The 17,132-nt window shown below is 35.7% G+C and overlaps 1 protein-coding gene across 3 annotated transcripts in view; it reads right to left on the reverse strand.

The window, feature by feature from the left end:
* Positions 1-17,132, reverse strand: part of GRM8 (glutamate metabotropic receptor 8) — a 307,752-nt gene that overhangs the window by 32,833 nt on the left and 257,787 nt on the right. For all 3 annotated transcript variants that reach the window (XM_056513682.1, XM_056513673.1, XM_056513667.1), the window contains one exon: positions 9,160-10,095. In XM_056513682.1, coding sequence (XP_056369657.1) covers positions 9,160-10,095 — 936 coding nt within the window. The remainder of the gene's footprint in view (positions 1-9,159; positions 10,096-17,132) is intronic.

The following is a 17,132-nucleotide window of genomic DNA, read 5'->3' on the forward strand; positions in this document are numbered from 1 at the left end:
GACTGGATTAGGAGATAGATGCTTTGCCTGCTGTGAGCTCTTCTGCTATACCTCATTCAATTATGACTTCTATCCTTCTAGAAAGACAAAATGTAGTGTGTTCCTCAGCATCAGAGCTAAAGATCTTTTCCTTTCTTTTCCATTGAACACCCTCTTGTGAGCAGTTCCCCTCTTCTCTTCTAATCTCATTCTGACCTTGTTGTTTTGTAATTGGGAAGTGTTTTGCAGTGCTGAATGAATGGCATTCACAATACCTGTGAATACCTGCTCTTAATCTATTCCATCTGAGTTCAGTGGAGTTAAAAAAAAAAAAAAAAAATCAAGTACTTCTCCTTTCTTCCCTTCATTCTTTAGTTACTCTTACTGTATTGTAGAAATAAAGATGTTTTCTCTACAAAATAGATTTATGCAGGAGCTGTGCCATCAGTTCTATCAATGAGCCTGATAAAATCACTTCAATCCCGTCCATTTGCTTCACAATATTAAGTGAACACAACCTTGGTAATCACCATGCATTTGACCATTCTGCTAGGGAGGTTTCTGATAAACTGACTGATGATGATGATGATGATGATTATTATTATTATTATTGGTATTTCCAGGCACTCTCAAGTCTGGAAAGCAGCATTTTAGGAAAATAAAAATTCAAAATCTATGTACACACTGAAAATAAATGTCTAAACTTTAGAAGATATTTAATAATTAATCTATTTTTATTTGGATTATTAAAAAAACCCACAACTGTTCTGCTATGGTTAAATTTTGGATGAGCTGACATGGATCTCTCTATTGTAATTTCATTCCCTGTCAGGAAGATTCACTGTAAACTGAAAGATAAACTTAAAAAATTAGGTTTATATGACCAATTAAAAACTTCTCTTTTTTAATATAAATTTCTCATATCTGTATTAAAATTATTGCTTTTGCTGGGCTTTCTATACTAGCTATTCTCATTTCATGCAATAGAGAATGTTATGTGAAAACAAATACTGATGCACACACACTCTTATTCATATTCAGTGTTAACAATCTAATGAAATAGTTATCCCATAATAGACTTAGTTTTGTGTTTTAAGAGTAAGCATACAGCTCACTAGTATTGGTGAAATCTTCCATCATTTCTCGTTCCTTATATTTCTGTAATGAATTTTAAATTCACTGTCCCTTACATTAAATTTTACTATTTTATTGAACTTACCAATTCTGTTATGAATTTTACTGTGCTTATATCTCATTAATTTTTTGTCTGGGTCTTGTATTTTGATAGGATGTCCAATTTACTGTCATCTTCCCACCTGTACAAATTATGACAATTTAACAGAATGGTCACAAGGGGCTGAAACATACATCAACCTACTGTGCTCAGCAAACCCTTTAGTTGAGTCACCATAATTGTGCTTCAAAATGTTATTTATCTAAAGGAAATACAGAGTAATATGGCTTTCATTAGGTGCTGATCACCTAATGGGGATCAAGTTCACCAGTGTGGAGGGGAACTGGAGTATGTGATGAGCTTGTATAAGCACTGCTGTTTAGGCTAAGCCTATGCATGACAACTTATCAGTCCACAGCATTTTATCCCATCTGTAAGATCAAAATATTGACACTTGTATGAATCCTATGCAAAACCAGAATTCTAGTTTTCTAGGAGGAAATAAGGAAGACAAGAAGCTGAATATCTACTCAGAGCCAAGCTAAAAGTCTTCTTAGTTTGTTTCTTCTGTCTCTCATACATGTGTTTACTTGCTTTCAGTAATGTGCAAGCCTTGTTAAAGCTACACCAAAGGCTATTGATGTACTGCTTCCAACTTGGCAAGAGCTAGCAAGAAAATGAAGTTTCCCAAGAGCATCCCAGAAATAGTTCCAACACAATTTCGAGACAGCGTTCTATTTAAAGATTTTCTATTTGTCTTAACAAGACTACAAGTGTTAAAGATAGTTCCAATTAACTTTCTCTCACCCATAGCTTTTTTTTCCCCAGGATGTGAGTTTATCAAATAATTCTTAGCTGAAAAAAATCCCTCTTCCTGTCTGCTTACCAACATTTTTCAGTAAGTGACAAATCTGCTTAAAGATGTTTTCTGTTTGTGTTATCACTGATTTTACTTCATGCAAATTAAACCAACCTTACAGTGTCCCAAAAACCTAAGTTTTTTTAAATCTGGAAGGATTTATCTTAGACTTGCACTTGGTGAAGACAACCAGATTTTTGGCACTGAAGAAAGCAGAGCCAAAAGATCTATATATTTGTGAGGTGAATCTGAATCCTAAAAATACAGTAGCTAAAATATAAATTATTCAATATTATCTTTATGAAACATTTCTGGTCTGTAACAAACTGCTTTCCACAATTATTATTCTTTTTTTTACAAAAAAGATGATGAGTTATTTAGCTATCTGTGCTTCACAAAATTGTTTCTGCTTCTCAGTTAGGATTAACTACTTATCACAGAAGCCAGCAAGTAGCCAAAAAGATCTATTTAATGTTCTTTAGCATGCAATTCCATCTTCATCTACATGTTACCAACTCTCTGACATTCCCCAGAACGTGGCAGGAAGCTGATCACAGGCAAGTTTAATTTTTCTGGCAGCTCATTCCTGACTTTGGGAGAAAAGCCATCATTCATGATGGGGCCAGAAGCAAACATGTCAGACAAGCAAAATGCCAGTGTTTTCCATTATGTGGCAGGTGCACATCTTTTCAACATCTACAGCCAGGTATGCCAGCTCAATGCTCGTGCTGGAACAGACATGCAGCTGTGCAGACATGAAAAGGGTTTGCAACCCTCAGGTGCACTCAGGAGCACCTCACTGGGCTAAAAAACTAAAGATATACTTTACTGAGTACTCCACTTCTGTTTTGGAGGAGCTGGCGTTGTCTCTCTTTGTGATACGCCCTGGAAAACTTATCATAGGTTGGACTAGATAATCTTAAAGGACTTTTCCATCCTAGTTTATTCTGTGATTCTGTAACTAAAATCAGTGCTCAGTGTACAGACTCAAAATCCTTGTAGCTTCATTAATATAAAAGTAAACAGGGAAATGAAATCTCCCTATAAAGGCAACAGGCACATCTTAAAACTATAGAGCCCAGTCTTTAAAATTACATATGCATTAACTTTGCACAGTCAGTCATTCAGTGAGAAAACTTGTGAAAATTCAGGTACACACTATGCTGAATAACAAAAAAATATCTAAACAGGGGCTAGAAATTTTTAAAAGTAGTATTTTCTAAAAAAGTACTTGGCCTGAAAACTCATCAAAAATCTTTTCATAACTGTTTTTTTTAAATGCAAAGCCAGCATTGCAGTCAACTGTTCAGGAATTTTTCAGCTTAAAAAAGTGGAAATAGTTTAAAATTTTTGAAATAATGCTCTTTAAAAACCAGAACTGCTCTGTTTCCAAATTTCAATTTAAACTTACAAGGACAGAAAATGATGCAACTGAAAAAAAAAAAAAAAAAAACCATTTGAAAATGCCTACAATATTTTAAACAACCGAAGCCATCGGTTTTGTCTCACTTATCAGCCAATAAACTTTTTTAAAAAAGAAAAATATAATCACATTCTTTTCCTAAGAAATAACTTTTGGAATGGGTTCCTACAAAGCAACATCTGAAAGAAAAGAGGATCTCTATATTTAACTGGTTTCTCATTCCAGGTATCTTCTGCACATTACACTGCCATCCAGGAGAAGCAGGACAACTTTGTCCTCTAACTCCAGCTCACGGGAGGCTGGGAGGGAAGACAGATTTGGGGGCTGCTGAAAATGTTTGTTAAGCCAGTGGGTGGACCCAGCAATGACCATGGCCTGCAGTGCACTGAATATCTTCCAGAATATCTTCCAGATGGAGGGGAACATACTGCCTCAGTGATAAACAAGGAGCAAGGAACTTCCTCTCAGACAGAAAGGGGGCAGAGGAATACTGGGCAATAAACTGCAATTGGGTCACACTCTTGTTAACATCTTTTTTAATGCTCTGCTTCTACAGTAGAACAACAAAGTTCTAATTTCTGCCAAGGATTAGGTCAAAAGTTGGAGCAAATTATGAAGCATAGAAATAATTTAGCTCATAAATTTTACATTTGAGAAAACATGCAATGACAAGGATGAAAAGTTTCTCCATTTTAAACATGATTTCCAATGAGAGGGAGGGATATTTCTATCAGAGGAATTTTAACTAATTTTCTGTTCCAAGACACAGAATAATACAGTCATTTAGGATGTAAAAGGCCTCTAACATCATCAAATCCAATCACTGACCTAACACTGCCAAGTCCACCATGTCCCTAAGTGCCACATCTGTGTCTTTTAAACACCTCCAGGGACAATGACTCTGCCTCTTGCACTTCAGAAATGCAAAAGTTCAAGCACTGGAAGTGTTTTCATAAGCTTGCAAGTACTCCCATATTTTAAAGATTCTGAATAAAAAGACATTAAGAGCACAGAAATGGAATTTTGAGCAATGATAAACTGCTGAATATGGAATGCATCACTTCAGCAGTCTCCTGTTCCTGTAATAATGAAAATGAGAAACCGTTTCAAATACCCCTCAGATTAATCCTCATGCTATGCACAGTGTTGGCAACAGAAATTCTAGTTTAATCAAGCCAAACATTATTCATAAAATGAAAGAAATCTGAATTTATAAGTTTCCTTTCTGGATTTTTTCCTATGATGTGTACTGCATGGACTACCTGCAGAGCTAGAACTCCAAATATGATCAGGATTAGAAGAGAATGCTCTGAGGTGAAGAACAAGCTCAGTGCTGCTCATTAATATAGTTTGAGAAATTATTAAGACGCTGTTGTCTTGTAGTCACAGGAACACATTTATTCAAGAATTTGTAATGTAAACACATACACAAAAGATGCTCTGCATAATTTTTTTAATAGTGGAGAAGTAAGAACTCCCTACCTGAACTATCATTAGTAGTTGTTTTCTTTAAGGTAATGAACATATATTACTACACTGACAGAACTGCCTCTTCCACTGAGAATTGAATCTCTTTATCTTGACAATTACAGCAGTAATTTACAAGTCAAATTAATAGTGGAATACTTTTAGTATTGTTTCTAGCTTCTTTACTGTTACTAATAGAGGGATATAAGCATAAGATCCACTGAACAATAAATCCAGCATGAAAACAGCTAGAATATTAAGAACATAAGAAAAATAATTTATGGGAAAATTTATATTATAAAATCACAATTTATCTATATTGCTGTTTTGAAAAAAAGAGGTCAGATTTGTCAGAATAATTGGAAATACATTAAAATTTATCTGCCTTGTTAGATTACACCTTGCAATCACTTCCAGTTGGAGGAGAAGGAAGAAATTATTCAGTGTTTTTTATGGTCTTTCCTAAGCAGAAAGTGAAACATCTCTTCTTCCACAGTATGGGGAACAAGTATCCATCTTCTCATTCAAGCAAAGTATTTCCAGGTTAACAGAATAAATTATATCTGATAATAATGATGTGTGATAATCCGTGAATAAACATGATTTATCCACCTGTCAAAAGTGCTAAAAGGAACAGCCATCTATCCTCAGAAGGTTTTAGTACAATCTGCCATTTTAACTTAATTTTACACAAGAATTCAAACACTTGTTTTAATCACTCAACTATTCAACATATTTTTTGGTAGCATTCTGGTCATTATGACATTTTGGACATCTCTATCCTAGATGATTTCAGTATTTTGCCATATACATGTGCATGACATAGAGGAAAGCTATATTCACAGAATGCATTCTCACAGAATTTCTCCCCTTTGCCTCTAAAGCACCTTACTGACATTAATGTGTGTGTTAGAAAATTAGTGGTTTATGTCTTAGGGGACCATTTTTCATTCAGTTTAATGACATACTGAAATAATTTAATTTCTTGTAGTAGGTTCCTTTCATAAAGAAGGAGCCATTAAAACAGGCATGAACATGAATGGACAAAGTTATGAACCAGACAGGGGGAAAAAAAAAATCACACAGGATGTAAAGTCAATGTTCATATTTTCTTTGAAGGACATCTATAAGAATTACAATCTCAAAATAGCATGTTTAATAGCATAGGGAATTTATATTCTTCTGCTTCAAAATAAGGGCAAACTAGTAAATGTGGAGATCAATGCAAGCCACCAAGCTTGAATTATGCCAGGTAATTTTGGATTGATACTTTAACATTTTTTAAATTATCCATATATATATATACATTTATTTTTTTCAATAATATACCGTAGTTTTTTCAATTTTATTAGTTTCAAACTTACATGTAAACTGAGATAATAAAAATTAAAAGAAACAGCAATTGTTATAAAGGACTGTTACAAATGTCAAGACTATAAATCAGCATATTCCCATTGCATCTTGTCAAGTTATCTTAGCTTTTACTATGTTTTTCTAACAGATAACTCTGCATGCAAATTCAGACATTTAACTCAGCTGCATTCACCAGCTAGAGACCCAAGAGTCTTCATGAGCACAGAAGAGAGAGAGCTTTTTCCCATTCTGTGCTTCACAGCAAGAACATATCATCAAGATTCCTAGCCTGTCTGCAGATAAGAACTTTTGCTTATTTAAATTACCTTCCTCATGCATATTTGAGGTTTGATTGATGCCAACTCTCAATTTATGGACTTGTGCCGACTCTACAGGTTTACACTCCTCTAGACTTTACACAGAATCTCTTAGGAAGTTTATACTTTTGAGAATTGATCACCAAGGCTACTAAACATAAGGCTAACTTTTCTACAGTGAGCTTTGAGTTTTGGATCTAGACATATTTTTTCAGAACTGGCGGTACTTTTTTTCTTTATCAGTGGTATTGACAGTGAAATAACAGCTGCTCAGTAGGTTTGTTATTTAAATAGAATCAATTGAATACTTAAGTAAGTACAACCTCTTTTTCAAGAAATGCTTAGTAACTTCTGCTCTTACTGTAAGCACTGTTAAGGTCTAGGAAAACTGAAATTTCTGGAAACATTTTGGAAAACTTTTAACTACTCGTTATTCAAACAGAAGTGTATTAAAAGTTAGTACTTCGAAGTACCCCTGGCAAATAATGAATGTCATGTTAAATTTTTTATTGTCATTTCAGAAGGGAAACATTGCCTTAAAATAGCATTATAAAATCCCCAGCTTTTATTGCTCTGTTCTCTCTGAGTAAGCTCACGCCATAAAAAAAAATAATTTCAGGATTCCAAAATAACTGCACCAAAAGAAGTCCATGTAAGTTTTTTATTTGTTTCATCCCCCCAAAAAATCATCATATCAAATGTCAAATAAAATATTCTACTTGTTTTTAAAATGCTTCTTATGGTGTTATACATTAACTAAGAAACTGTAAGTTTATTCAGACCACACATATGTGTGCAGTAAGATATTACATTTTTATCCCATTCAGAGAAGTATCTTAATTGTATGGAATAGGCAAACTGTTATGAAGATGTCTGTAATACTCTCTGTGGAAGCAGATTTTTATTTACAGCAAAAAGAAGACACACTTTGAAAAGAATTGTTTGAATTAGCATTTTTTCCCTCCATAAAGAAGAGGGGAGAAAAACAAATAATTTAGAAAGAAAAAATGACACTTAACAAGTGAATTTAGTGCTATACGCTGTGTGATTTAGCATCATTTTTGTGTTCAGCCTTGAGTTTCAAAAAAGAAATGCAAAAGAGACGTTCATTAATCTTGTCTTTAAAAGCAGAAACCAAATCATCCTTAACTACAAGCCAAGGTGAACCCATGGCATAAATCAAAGTCACTGCATGGGTGCCAGCAGAGAAATATTTCCTATTTCTAGACTCAATTCTTCTGGTTCAAGTCCTTGCCATAAACCTGACTGGACCAAGCTGTTAAAAGCACCACACATTTATACAACAAAGCGTTTTGTGACTTAAGCCTACAAATACAAAAAAGGCAGAATTTAAAAACAATTTACCTAAACAAGTTTTCCTGTGTCAAATGGGATTTTTTAACTTACTTTATCTGTGATAAGCCATTACATTGATACTCACTTCCCTGGCTTAATCCAAAAAGCCATGAAAATAAGCCTGATCCAATTCAGTAAGCCTGCTTCAATTTTTAGTGAGGAAAATGGGGTTTTGTTCTGCCACGCTCTCTGCACCATACTATTCTTCTGTTTGAATTAGAAAGTGTTTCATCAAGGTATACAGAACTGTCCTCTAATTCAACAGACAAGGGTGCCCTCTAAACCACAGACATGTCAAACCTTGGCACAATTACAAGTGAACACATGATGACTTTTCAATTAAACTAAAATATTTGAAAACATTATTCGAAACACCTGCTAGAAGAAAAGATGAGAATTTATGTGAAAGACTGTTGACTTTAATTTCTTATATCTTCCATTCATCAAATATTTGCAGTTTTGAAGACTGATGCTAATATTATTGCTTTTCCCTGCCTAACTCGTCATTTTCACCACTGTCACCTCAATAGATACTACACAGTCGACATTTACCTCTGCCTACCCATTAAAGCTGAGAGAAGGAGAGTTACACATCTGATGTGTCTTGCATCCAAGTATGAACCATTTCATTTCTTATTAAATTATCAGGAAATTGTTCTCTTTTTGCATTGATATAATAATTAGTGAATTATGCTTTATATGAATTTACACAAACTTCATTCACCATTCATTTCCTCATATTCTGTTTTTTGGTTCTTTTAAATTTTTTTAAAATTTTGTGTGTCAACTAGAGACAAAAGTAATTCTTTTCATTCTGCCCCGACATTTTTCTTCATTATTTTTGACAAATGTAAGTTGATCTTCTTAGACTTGTGGAATACAACCAGTTCTATCAGATCTGTGGATGATAACAAAGATTGATAGTGCTTCATGTAACAGGCCACAGCAGCACTGAAGGGCAATAACAAGTTAGAAGAAACAGTCATTTAAGGTTATGCTGAGAAATTGTCAACATTTTAATGCCAGTCACACAACAATCACAATCACTTTCTTGTGTTAACACACAGGAAACCTACCTTTTGAAACATGTACTTTATTGTCTCTGAATTCTGATGGTTTGTTTGCCATTCAGAATTACTTATTTGCAAGAATGAAAACATTTTAGGGATGTAATTAGAGATGAAAATATGAAAAGAGTAGTATTTTGATATGCAAACACATCATCACTTACCTTCTCTGCCGACTGGGCCGTACCAAAAAAGATTGGAATAAAAGCTAACCAAATTATGCAGGTTGTGTACATAGTAAATCCAATGGGTTTTGCTTCATTGAAGGTCTCTGGAACCCCTCTGGTTTTAATAGCATAAACAGTGCATGTGACCATCAAGAGAATACTATATCCAAGGGAACAAATGAGAGAAAGATCTGAAATGTCACATTTGAGAACTCCTCTGGCATTTTCTGGTTCAAGTGTCCTCTGCTCTCCATAGTCTACGATGGTATGTGGTGGATCAATAGCAAACCAGATGAAGACTCCAATAAGCTGGAAGGATATGAGGCTGAAAGTGATCACCAGCTGAGAAGCCGGACTAATAAATTTGGGAGCCGTGACAGATTTTTTACCTTGCTCAAATATTCTGTGAATCCTGTTGGTTTTGGTAAGCAACGCAGCATAGCTGAAACACATGCCAAGTCCCAAGAAGATCCTTCGAAACGAGCAGACCACCGTGTCAGGAGCTGCAATCATTAAGAAGGTGATGGAGTAACAGAGGAAAATGCCAGTCAGGAGCACGTAGCTGAGCTCCCGCCCAGAGGCCCTGACGATGGGCGTGTCGTTGTAGCGCACAAACGTCACAATCACAAAGGTGGTGGCAATGATGCCCAGGATGGCAATGAAGACAGGCACGATGGCCCAAGGAGAATGCCACTCCAGCTTGATGATGGGGATGAGCTGGCAGTCGGTGCGGTTGGCGTTGGGCCGCTTGTTGATGGGGCAGAGCTCGCAGCTGAACTCGTCCACCTGGTAGTGGTACCCCTCGCAGCGCTCGCAGTGCCAGCAGCACGGCACGCCCTTCACCGTCTTCTTCCTCTCCCCAGCCTTGCAGGGCAGGCTGCAGACAGATGCTGGGTGACTGTGCTCCCTGTTAGCCCACTGCATGTCTTCTACCTGTGGGGATAAAAAATTAATGAGACTTCTATTTTCCTTCATTCATAACATCCTAATCCTGGCCACAGGTTTGTCATAAATCACTGCACGCTGACAGCACAAATACAGTTTACCATAATAAGAAACCTGTTTCTTTCCCTTGTAGTGACTTTTTTAAAGTGTTAAATGATTGTGTCCAATAAATCATTCATGCCACAGGCTTGATGAGTGTCATTAGTTTCTATTTACCTCTTTACTGCTGACCAAACTGACATCTGTAAAGATATTTATTGACTCCAGGCTACTTTAAAAGCAAAAAGCCCCATGCACAGCGCTGTAAAAAGTTAATCACATGCAAATATAAGTATTAGTAGTTCTCAAACATTTAATTACACAGTAAGAATATTTTCAGAGTGAGCTTCAGAGCCATTTCTGGTACAGTAAAGAAACAGATTAAAATCTCCATGCATCAGCCCTGGCAGAACAAAGAGTGTCAGAAAAGAAAGGTCTGTGATGCCACCCCTTCCACAAATGTGGGTGTTTTATACTTTCCCACCTTCAAAGTCTTGAAGTGCTCAAAAGTGTTTTGTTTATATTTCTACAAGATGAAAATAAGTATATACTGCTTTCTGAATAATAATGTAAAAGATGTCTTGACTACTGCTTTAGTCCTCCTGGTAAAACAAGTCCAGGGATCATTTTGTAGTGCAAAACAATGCAATCTTGTTTTAGAAATCCTAGCTTTCTCCACAGCAGCACATTAGCAAAATACACTTTTTTCATCCACCTATGTATTCTTTCTGCATGCCCTGCAAATGAAATCTGAATAGAGAACTCTTGGATTTAAAGAATTTCCTGCTTTAAATTATCACTGAGTTTGGTGCCAGCCATCCTTATCCCACCCTTGTTCTGCAGAGGTCCCTGTGAGTGAAGGCATCAGAGCCTGGGTAAGGCAGAGCCCCTTCTGGGCACCAGAACCACTCCTTGTTGCTCCAGGCCCCACCTTTCATTCCTCTGTGAGGTGGTGAGCACTTCAGGACAAAGCACTTCCCTTGTTCTTGCCTATTAAGTACTTAGGACTTGTTTTATTTGGAAGCTTTATTCAAAAGTGAAACAGTGGTAACAAAACTTCAGGCATCAGGAATGTTTTCAGTTCCTTCTGGAGGAGGACAGAATGAGGACAGCTTATAAAAAGGGGGAATTTTGGTCTTTAAAGTTTATTATTCCAGCAATTTTCTAACAGACCTGAGAGGAAATCACAAAGTAGCACTGCTGGCATTATTTGCCTTGCCCAGAGAGGCAGAGCACCAGTTACAGCACAGGGTGAATAAAGCAGCAACCAGCAGCCAGACTCCTCCTCTCTTCTGTGCCCCTCCAGTGCAGGACTTTGATGATGTTCTCCACTCCAAGGGATCACAGAGTAACAAGAAGACAAGAATGACTCATAAAACCATCTCTGAAAACCCTCAGAGTCACTCGAGGATTTCAGTGGGAGGCAATCCTCAGAAGTCAACCAGATTTTATATCAAGGATTGTGATGATTATGCAAAATACATCATCTGGTGACTATGGAGAAGAAAATAATTTAAGCAATTAGCTTCCTAAAAAGCACAAGAATAACCCAGATTTGTAAGAAACAGCTTTGATAGAGCTCCAGCAGAGCACTTGATACACTAAGAAAAAATTCACCTCTATTATAATCTCCTGGTTTTAATCATTGAGCTCCTAAAAGCTCACACAACCCCTTATTGTTTCATCTACTAGACATGAGAAAAAACAGGCTATGATGAAATCAGTATGATAGTAAAGACAATTCACCTTCACACTGTTGCTAGGAGAATAAATACAAAGCTTGTGATTTACTCACATACTACAAAAATGGGGGCAACAGTAGGCCATGGTCATTAATCCAAATCTGTGGATAAGTTTGGGATGACTCAGAAAGCAACAGTACTGTATACTGGCTAGATTATAGCACACAATACAGAATTACCAGGAGAGTAGACAACATCTTACCCAGCATAAACTGAGATTGCAATGGACAAGCAATATCTCATCCTGCAGAAATCCTGACAGGATAAAGCTTAGATGTCCAATTTTTAAACACATTTGAATTAGCAAGTTGAGTTTATACCAGATCAGTATTTAATACCATGAGGCTACAGTGGTTCTTATCTGGCATTAGGCATCCTAAATTCACATTTACTGTATTGTGAATCGATGGCTTAGATAAGTACAGAGAATTCCCTTTTGTCTTTTAGAGCTTCTACCTTACTGAAAGAAAAAAAAAAAAATTAAAAAATCCTTTAATTTTACAGCTATTTATGATTTTATATTCTTTTTTCTTGATAGTATTTTAATTCACTAAAAACATGCCTAAAATTTCATCATGGTTTGCAAACATTAAAGTGCCTCAGGTTACACTTCACATTGGCAATGACTAATAAAAAATTCCTACTTCTGAAGCTAACTGGTAAAGATTCATGCATGTTTTTCACTCTGATACTTCTGACACAAACGAAAAAAGATAATTTCCATCATTTAAGTTATATAAAGTTATGAATGTTGAAAAAACTCACTGGATAAAGAACTTTTTTCCTAATTAATTATGAATATAAGCACTATTGACTGGTTAGCAATAGAAAAGTCAAACACAAAATCTTAAAGAGTTAAAAGTTCTAAATCAATGTAGAAAGCGACCAGAATGAACGGCTGGGGCATTCATTTTACAAGGTATAAATCCTACGTTTTAAAATCTGGATTTCTGGATTAGTTTTCTATGCAAAAACCCCCACATTTAGGGTGACCTAGATTTATCAAAAAGTTTTTTAAAAATGTTGAGTTCCTGCTCACTAGTTTTGCATTTCATTTTCTATTTAAGGTGAAAGAGGACATACAGTCCCAAGAAACATTGGCCAGTATTTGAAATTGAAAATCCCTTCAAAATACTTCTGTATCTAAGAAAATTCTGGCATTGTAGGATGATAATGCTGAAAGTTCATGGAAAAGTGGGATTCTACCCCGAACACAACCTCTGACAACTCACTTTATAGCTACATTAACAAGCAATGTGCCACAGTAAGAACAAACCAGCAGAGCAAAGCTGTTAGTTCTGAGGACTCAATGCTCACATTGGTCTGTAATTGAAATTAGTGTCTGCAGGAGAAGGCTGTATTGACCTAATTCTGACATAGTTCAGTGGACTGAACAGTGGCAGTCATTAATGAACATTAACTATCCTTCTGGAAAGCATATCCTGTTTTCATTTCAGCCAAAAACAACCCAGTTCACTCAGCCCAAGACCCACTCCACAATGAGCAAGTGTACTAACTGGGAATAATTAGTAATTCATTTCACAAGCCAACTCTTGGTTGAAACCAAAATGCTGATGGTGTGTATATCCTCAGACTGCTATTTAGACTGCACCTCTGAAGAGGCAGAGGATAGGACAGGGGAAACTGCACCTCAGAGTGAGCACTGTGCCTTTATTACCCTTGAACAGGTCTGTTAAGTGTTTCTGTGTATGCAGACCTTAATAATTGAACAGCCATGCTAATTCTGGTCACCTGGTTCACTCCCAGCTGTCCTCAACCTGCAGCAGTCTTTGCCTGTAATGTATTTTTGAGCTATTACTTCACATAATATAAAAGTAGTAAGTAAATTAAATACAAGACATAATTACAGTAGTCTTACATCTCAATCAGTTTTTTCACTGATTGTATGTATCAAAGATTCACCCACTACTTTTCTCTCTTTATTAGATAGTACTACTGATCCCACTTCTGAGATTAACTTTATACACTAAATGACAGCAGGAATTGTTAAGAAACTACAAAACAAAAAAGGAGCATTTGAGAACATAGAACAAGGGACTATCATAATTTCCAGAACTACTGAAAACCTGTAATAGTCAAGCTTTAAAAGGAGTTGCTGGATGCTCATCCTTTTCTGAAAACCATAATTTTTTAATGTAGACATAAACACTTTGCAGTGGAACTTTCAGAAGTGCCAAGGGGAACTTGCTCAGTATAGCTAATTAATTTAAATGAGAGTTAAGTGCCTTGTCTGTTTAACTGCTTTTAAAAATCCCACTATGTTTCCATCTGCAGTTTTCACAACATATACTTCGGAAAACTTGCCCTAAAGTGATCCAGAAGTTCAAACGCTACAAAACTTAAGGGGATCTTAACTTTAGGCACATATTTCTAAAGAAGATTCTCATGGGGGAAGGAAACTGTCAGAGGCCAAAGTCAGACAAAGAGAAAAAATAATAAAATAAAATAAAGTGAAATATGGTGCTCTTTGACATTGAAAAAGGATTAAATTCTTCAGCTCTTCCTGATTAAAATGTCTGGGTCTGCAACACTCTTTATACTGCTCAGATCCTACCAAGGCTGAGCAGGTCTCAGATTGTTAAGTAGCCTTGGGTAAACATGGTTTCTGGAAGACTTATTTTGTCACCTCATTTTCATGTGACATCTTCTAGATCCAGTTCACCACTGTATATTACAAGGCAAAGCTCATTGCTAAATGTGTCTGACATCATCTAGCTCAGCTGGACTGGGGTAGCCTAGCCATGTATCTATTATTAGTAATGGCTCAAACATCATCTCAATTTTATTTGAGTAACTTCACTGAATTTGGAAGGTGCCTGATAGGCTGATGTGCTATAATACAACACTATAATGAAATACCTCACATTTCCCTAAGATTTCCCATTTCCTACTATTCCAATATTTACCAGAGTGAAAACGTCAGAAATACTTTGACAGCATGTCTGTAAGATGTATATTCATTTCCTATGAAATGCATCGTGATACAAAAAGTGAATGGCTTCATTCCTATTTCAATGGACATAAAAATCATCTCTACATGAAATACCTGCCTGATGGGGCTCCAATTTGCTTTAATGTGCAGAATTAAGATTTCCAGTTCACTAAAACATTAAAATATAGACAAAATGCCATTTCATATCAAAAGCAAATAAACACCTCTGACCCTCATGAACATTACAAACACAATTCCCTCTAATATCTAATTATAGAGCTAAAGAATTAATGATGTGAGAACTCTGCTAAAAGAATACAAGATTGACATGATACAGTACAAACTGCACATTCACATTCCTGGAACCCACATTCTTCCAATAATCAGGCAACTCATTAATTTTGCAATGCTCTCAGCAACTGGAGGAGACTGATCAAAAATGCTATTAATAGGTCACGAATTCTGAATTATGTGTCCAATATATATGCACAAAACCACTCTGTTTCTCATTCTTAATTATCATGAAGAAACTTATCACTTATTTAATTCAGCAATCCATGAACCAAACAAAGACACCTGGACACCACCTTCAGAGGGTTCTTCAGAGTATATCACTTGGGAAATATTTAAATGCTTCTGATCATGCTATATTTTCACTTGAAAGAATTTTCATTTTTCTTTAAAATCTTAGAGCCAGACATTCATTTAAAAATGAATATTTAATTGTCTTATTGTAACAAATGAATTATGTGAGTTCTAGGTAGAGTAATGCAACTGGTAATTATAAGAGTTGTGGGAGGAGACAGACATCTTATTTTGTAGTCAGTTAGCAAACACCTTCAGAGCCATCAGGAGTCTTACATAAAAAATCATAGGAGTTCTAATAGATATTCCAATTCTTAGCTATAATAATGACAAAGAACTGAAAAAACACCTCCAACTATCACTAGGGTTTTTTCTTATTTTTGTCTCAAGTTCCTGGAAGTATTTGCCTTCTGACAAAAAGGTCCATCACAGGACCATAACAAGTGAGTGAATTAAGGCAATTTCATTTATTACTTAGATTCTTTAATTGTCTTATGTACCTATTTTCACAGTAAAAGTTAAAGTCTTTAATGTACCTTGTCCAATTAAGTAATCTGAACCATTAAAGTGCAAAATTAAACTGAAACTGGTTCAACTAAAGAAATTAATTATGAGTAAATATAATGATCATTGCATTCAGTCTGCCAGACAGACTTATCCCACTAGAGAAAAGCTGGGTATACCTGCAGACTAAACCTAGAACTATTTAAGCAGGCATGTGCAGAAGGGAAACAAGCCAATTTAAAAAAATACAATTTATATTAAAATAAAACAAACTAAACCTGAGAATTACTCCAGGTTGCCATGCTAGTATAAGATCACTATAATGACCAAATTGCCATAAATTACTTACACCATTCACCCTATACAGACTTTTTCCTAACATCCTGAGATGTCATTTCCTGGAATTTTAAGCATAGACATTCCAAGAGTTCTGCAAAGAATGTGGAATTATATCTTTGGTTTTACCATGTACTGGTTGAAAACTAATGCAGTCTTGAATCAGTTTAAGCAGGAGTCTAAGAAGCTTGGTGAGTATTAAAGGATCAGTCTGAAATACTACAGACAAATAATTTTTCCTCTTTTTCTTCAGGATCAGAAGTACAACTTGGAAGAATCCAGAGGGAAGCTGATTTCTCCTAACCTTAAGTCCATCTTCCTAAATTTCCTCCTAGGCAAACCATTTACCTATCTCACAGCTTTCTTAAAGTTAAAACAGTAAAAAACAGTTAAATTCAACACCATTTTGTTTTGAATGTTTACATTTGAATATTTACATACTATTTACATGTATGTATAATTTTTAAGAAGCTTTCCAGTCCACTGCAGAGAAGTCATGCAGACAGGAGTGGAGACACCTTAGTTGAAAACGTGGGGTTCAAGTGGGGGATAACTGATTCCCATCTCTCAGGTTTCAAATGCTTTTTTGCCCAACAATTACTTATGTTTAGAAAGTTTGACTAAAACAACTTTTACCTTTAAAACTGGGCAATATATTTTCAAAGACTCAAGACCAAAAGCATCATCATAATGCTATGCTTTCTCACATATCATAATCTTTTTTGCCATCTCCAGTTTTCAGAACTTTAATATCACCAATCTCTGGAAAATCTACTAAAAACAAAGAGAATGCATTTTTATTGCTCTGAACGTATTAACAAGTCATTCTCAAGAGAGGAAAAATAACTATAGGGAAGGATACTCTA

This window comes from Oenanthe melanoleuca, chromosome 1A (assembly GCF_029582105.1).
Source record: "Oenanthe melanoleuca isolate GR-GAL-2019-014 chromosome 1A, OMel1.0, whole genome shotgun sequence".
Taxonomy (NCBI): Eukaryota; Metazoa; Chordata; class Aves; order Passeriformes; family Muscicapidae; genus Oenanthe; species Oenanthe melanoleuca.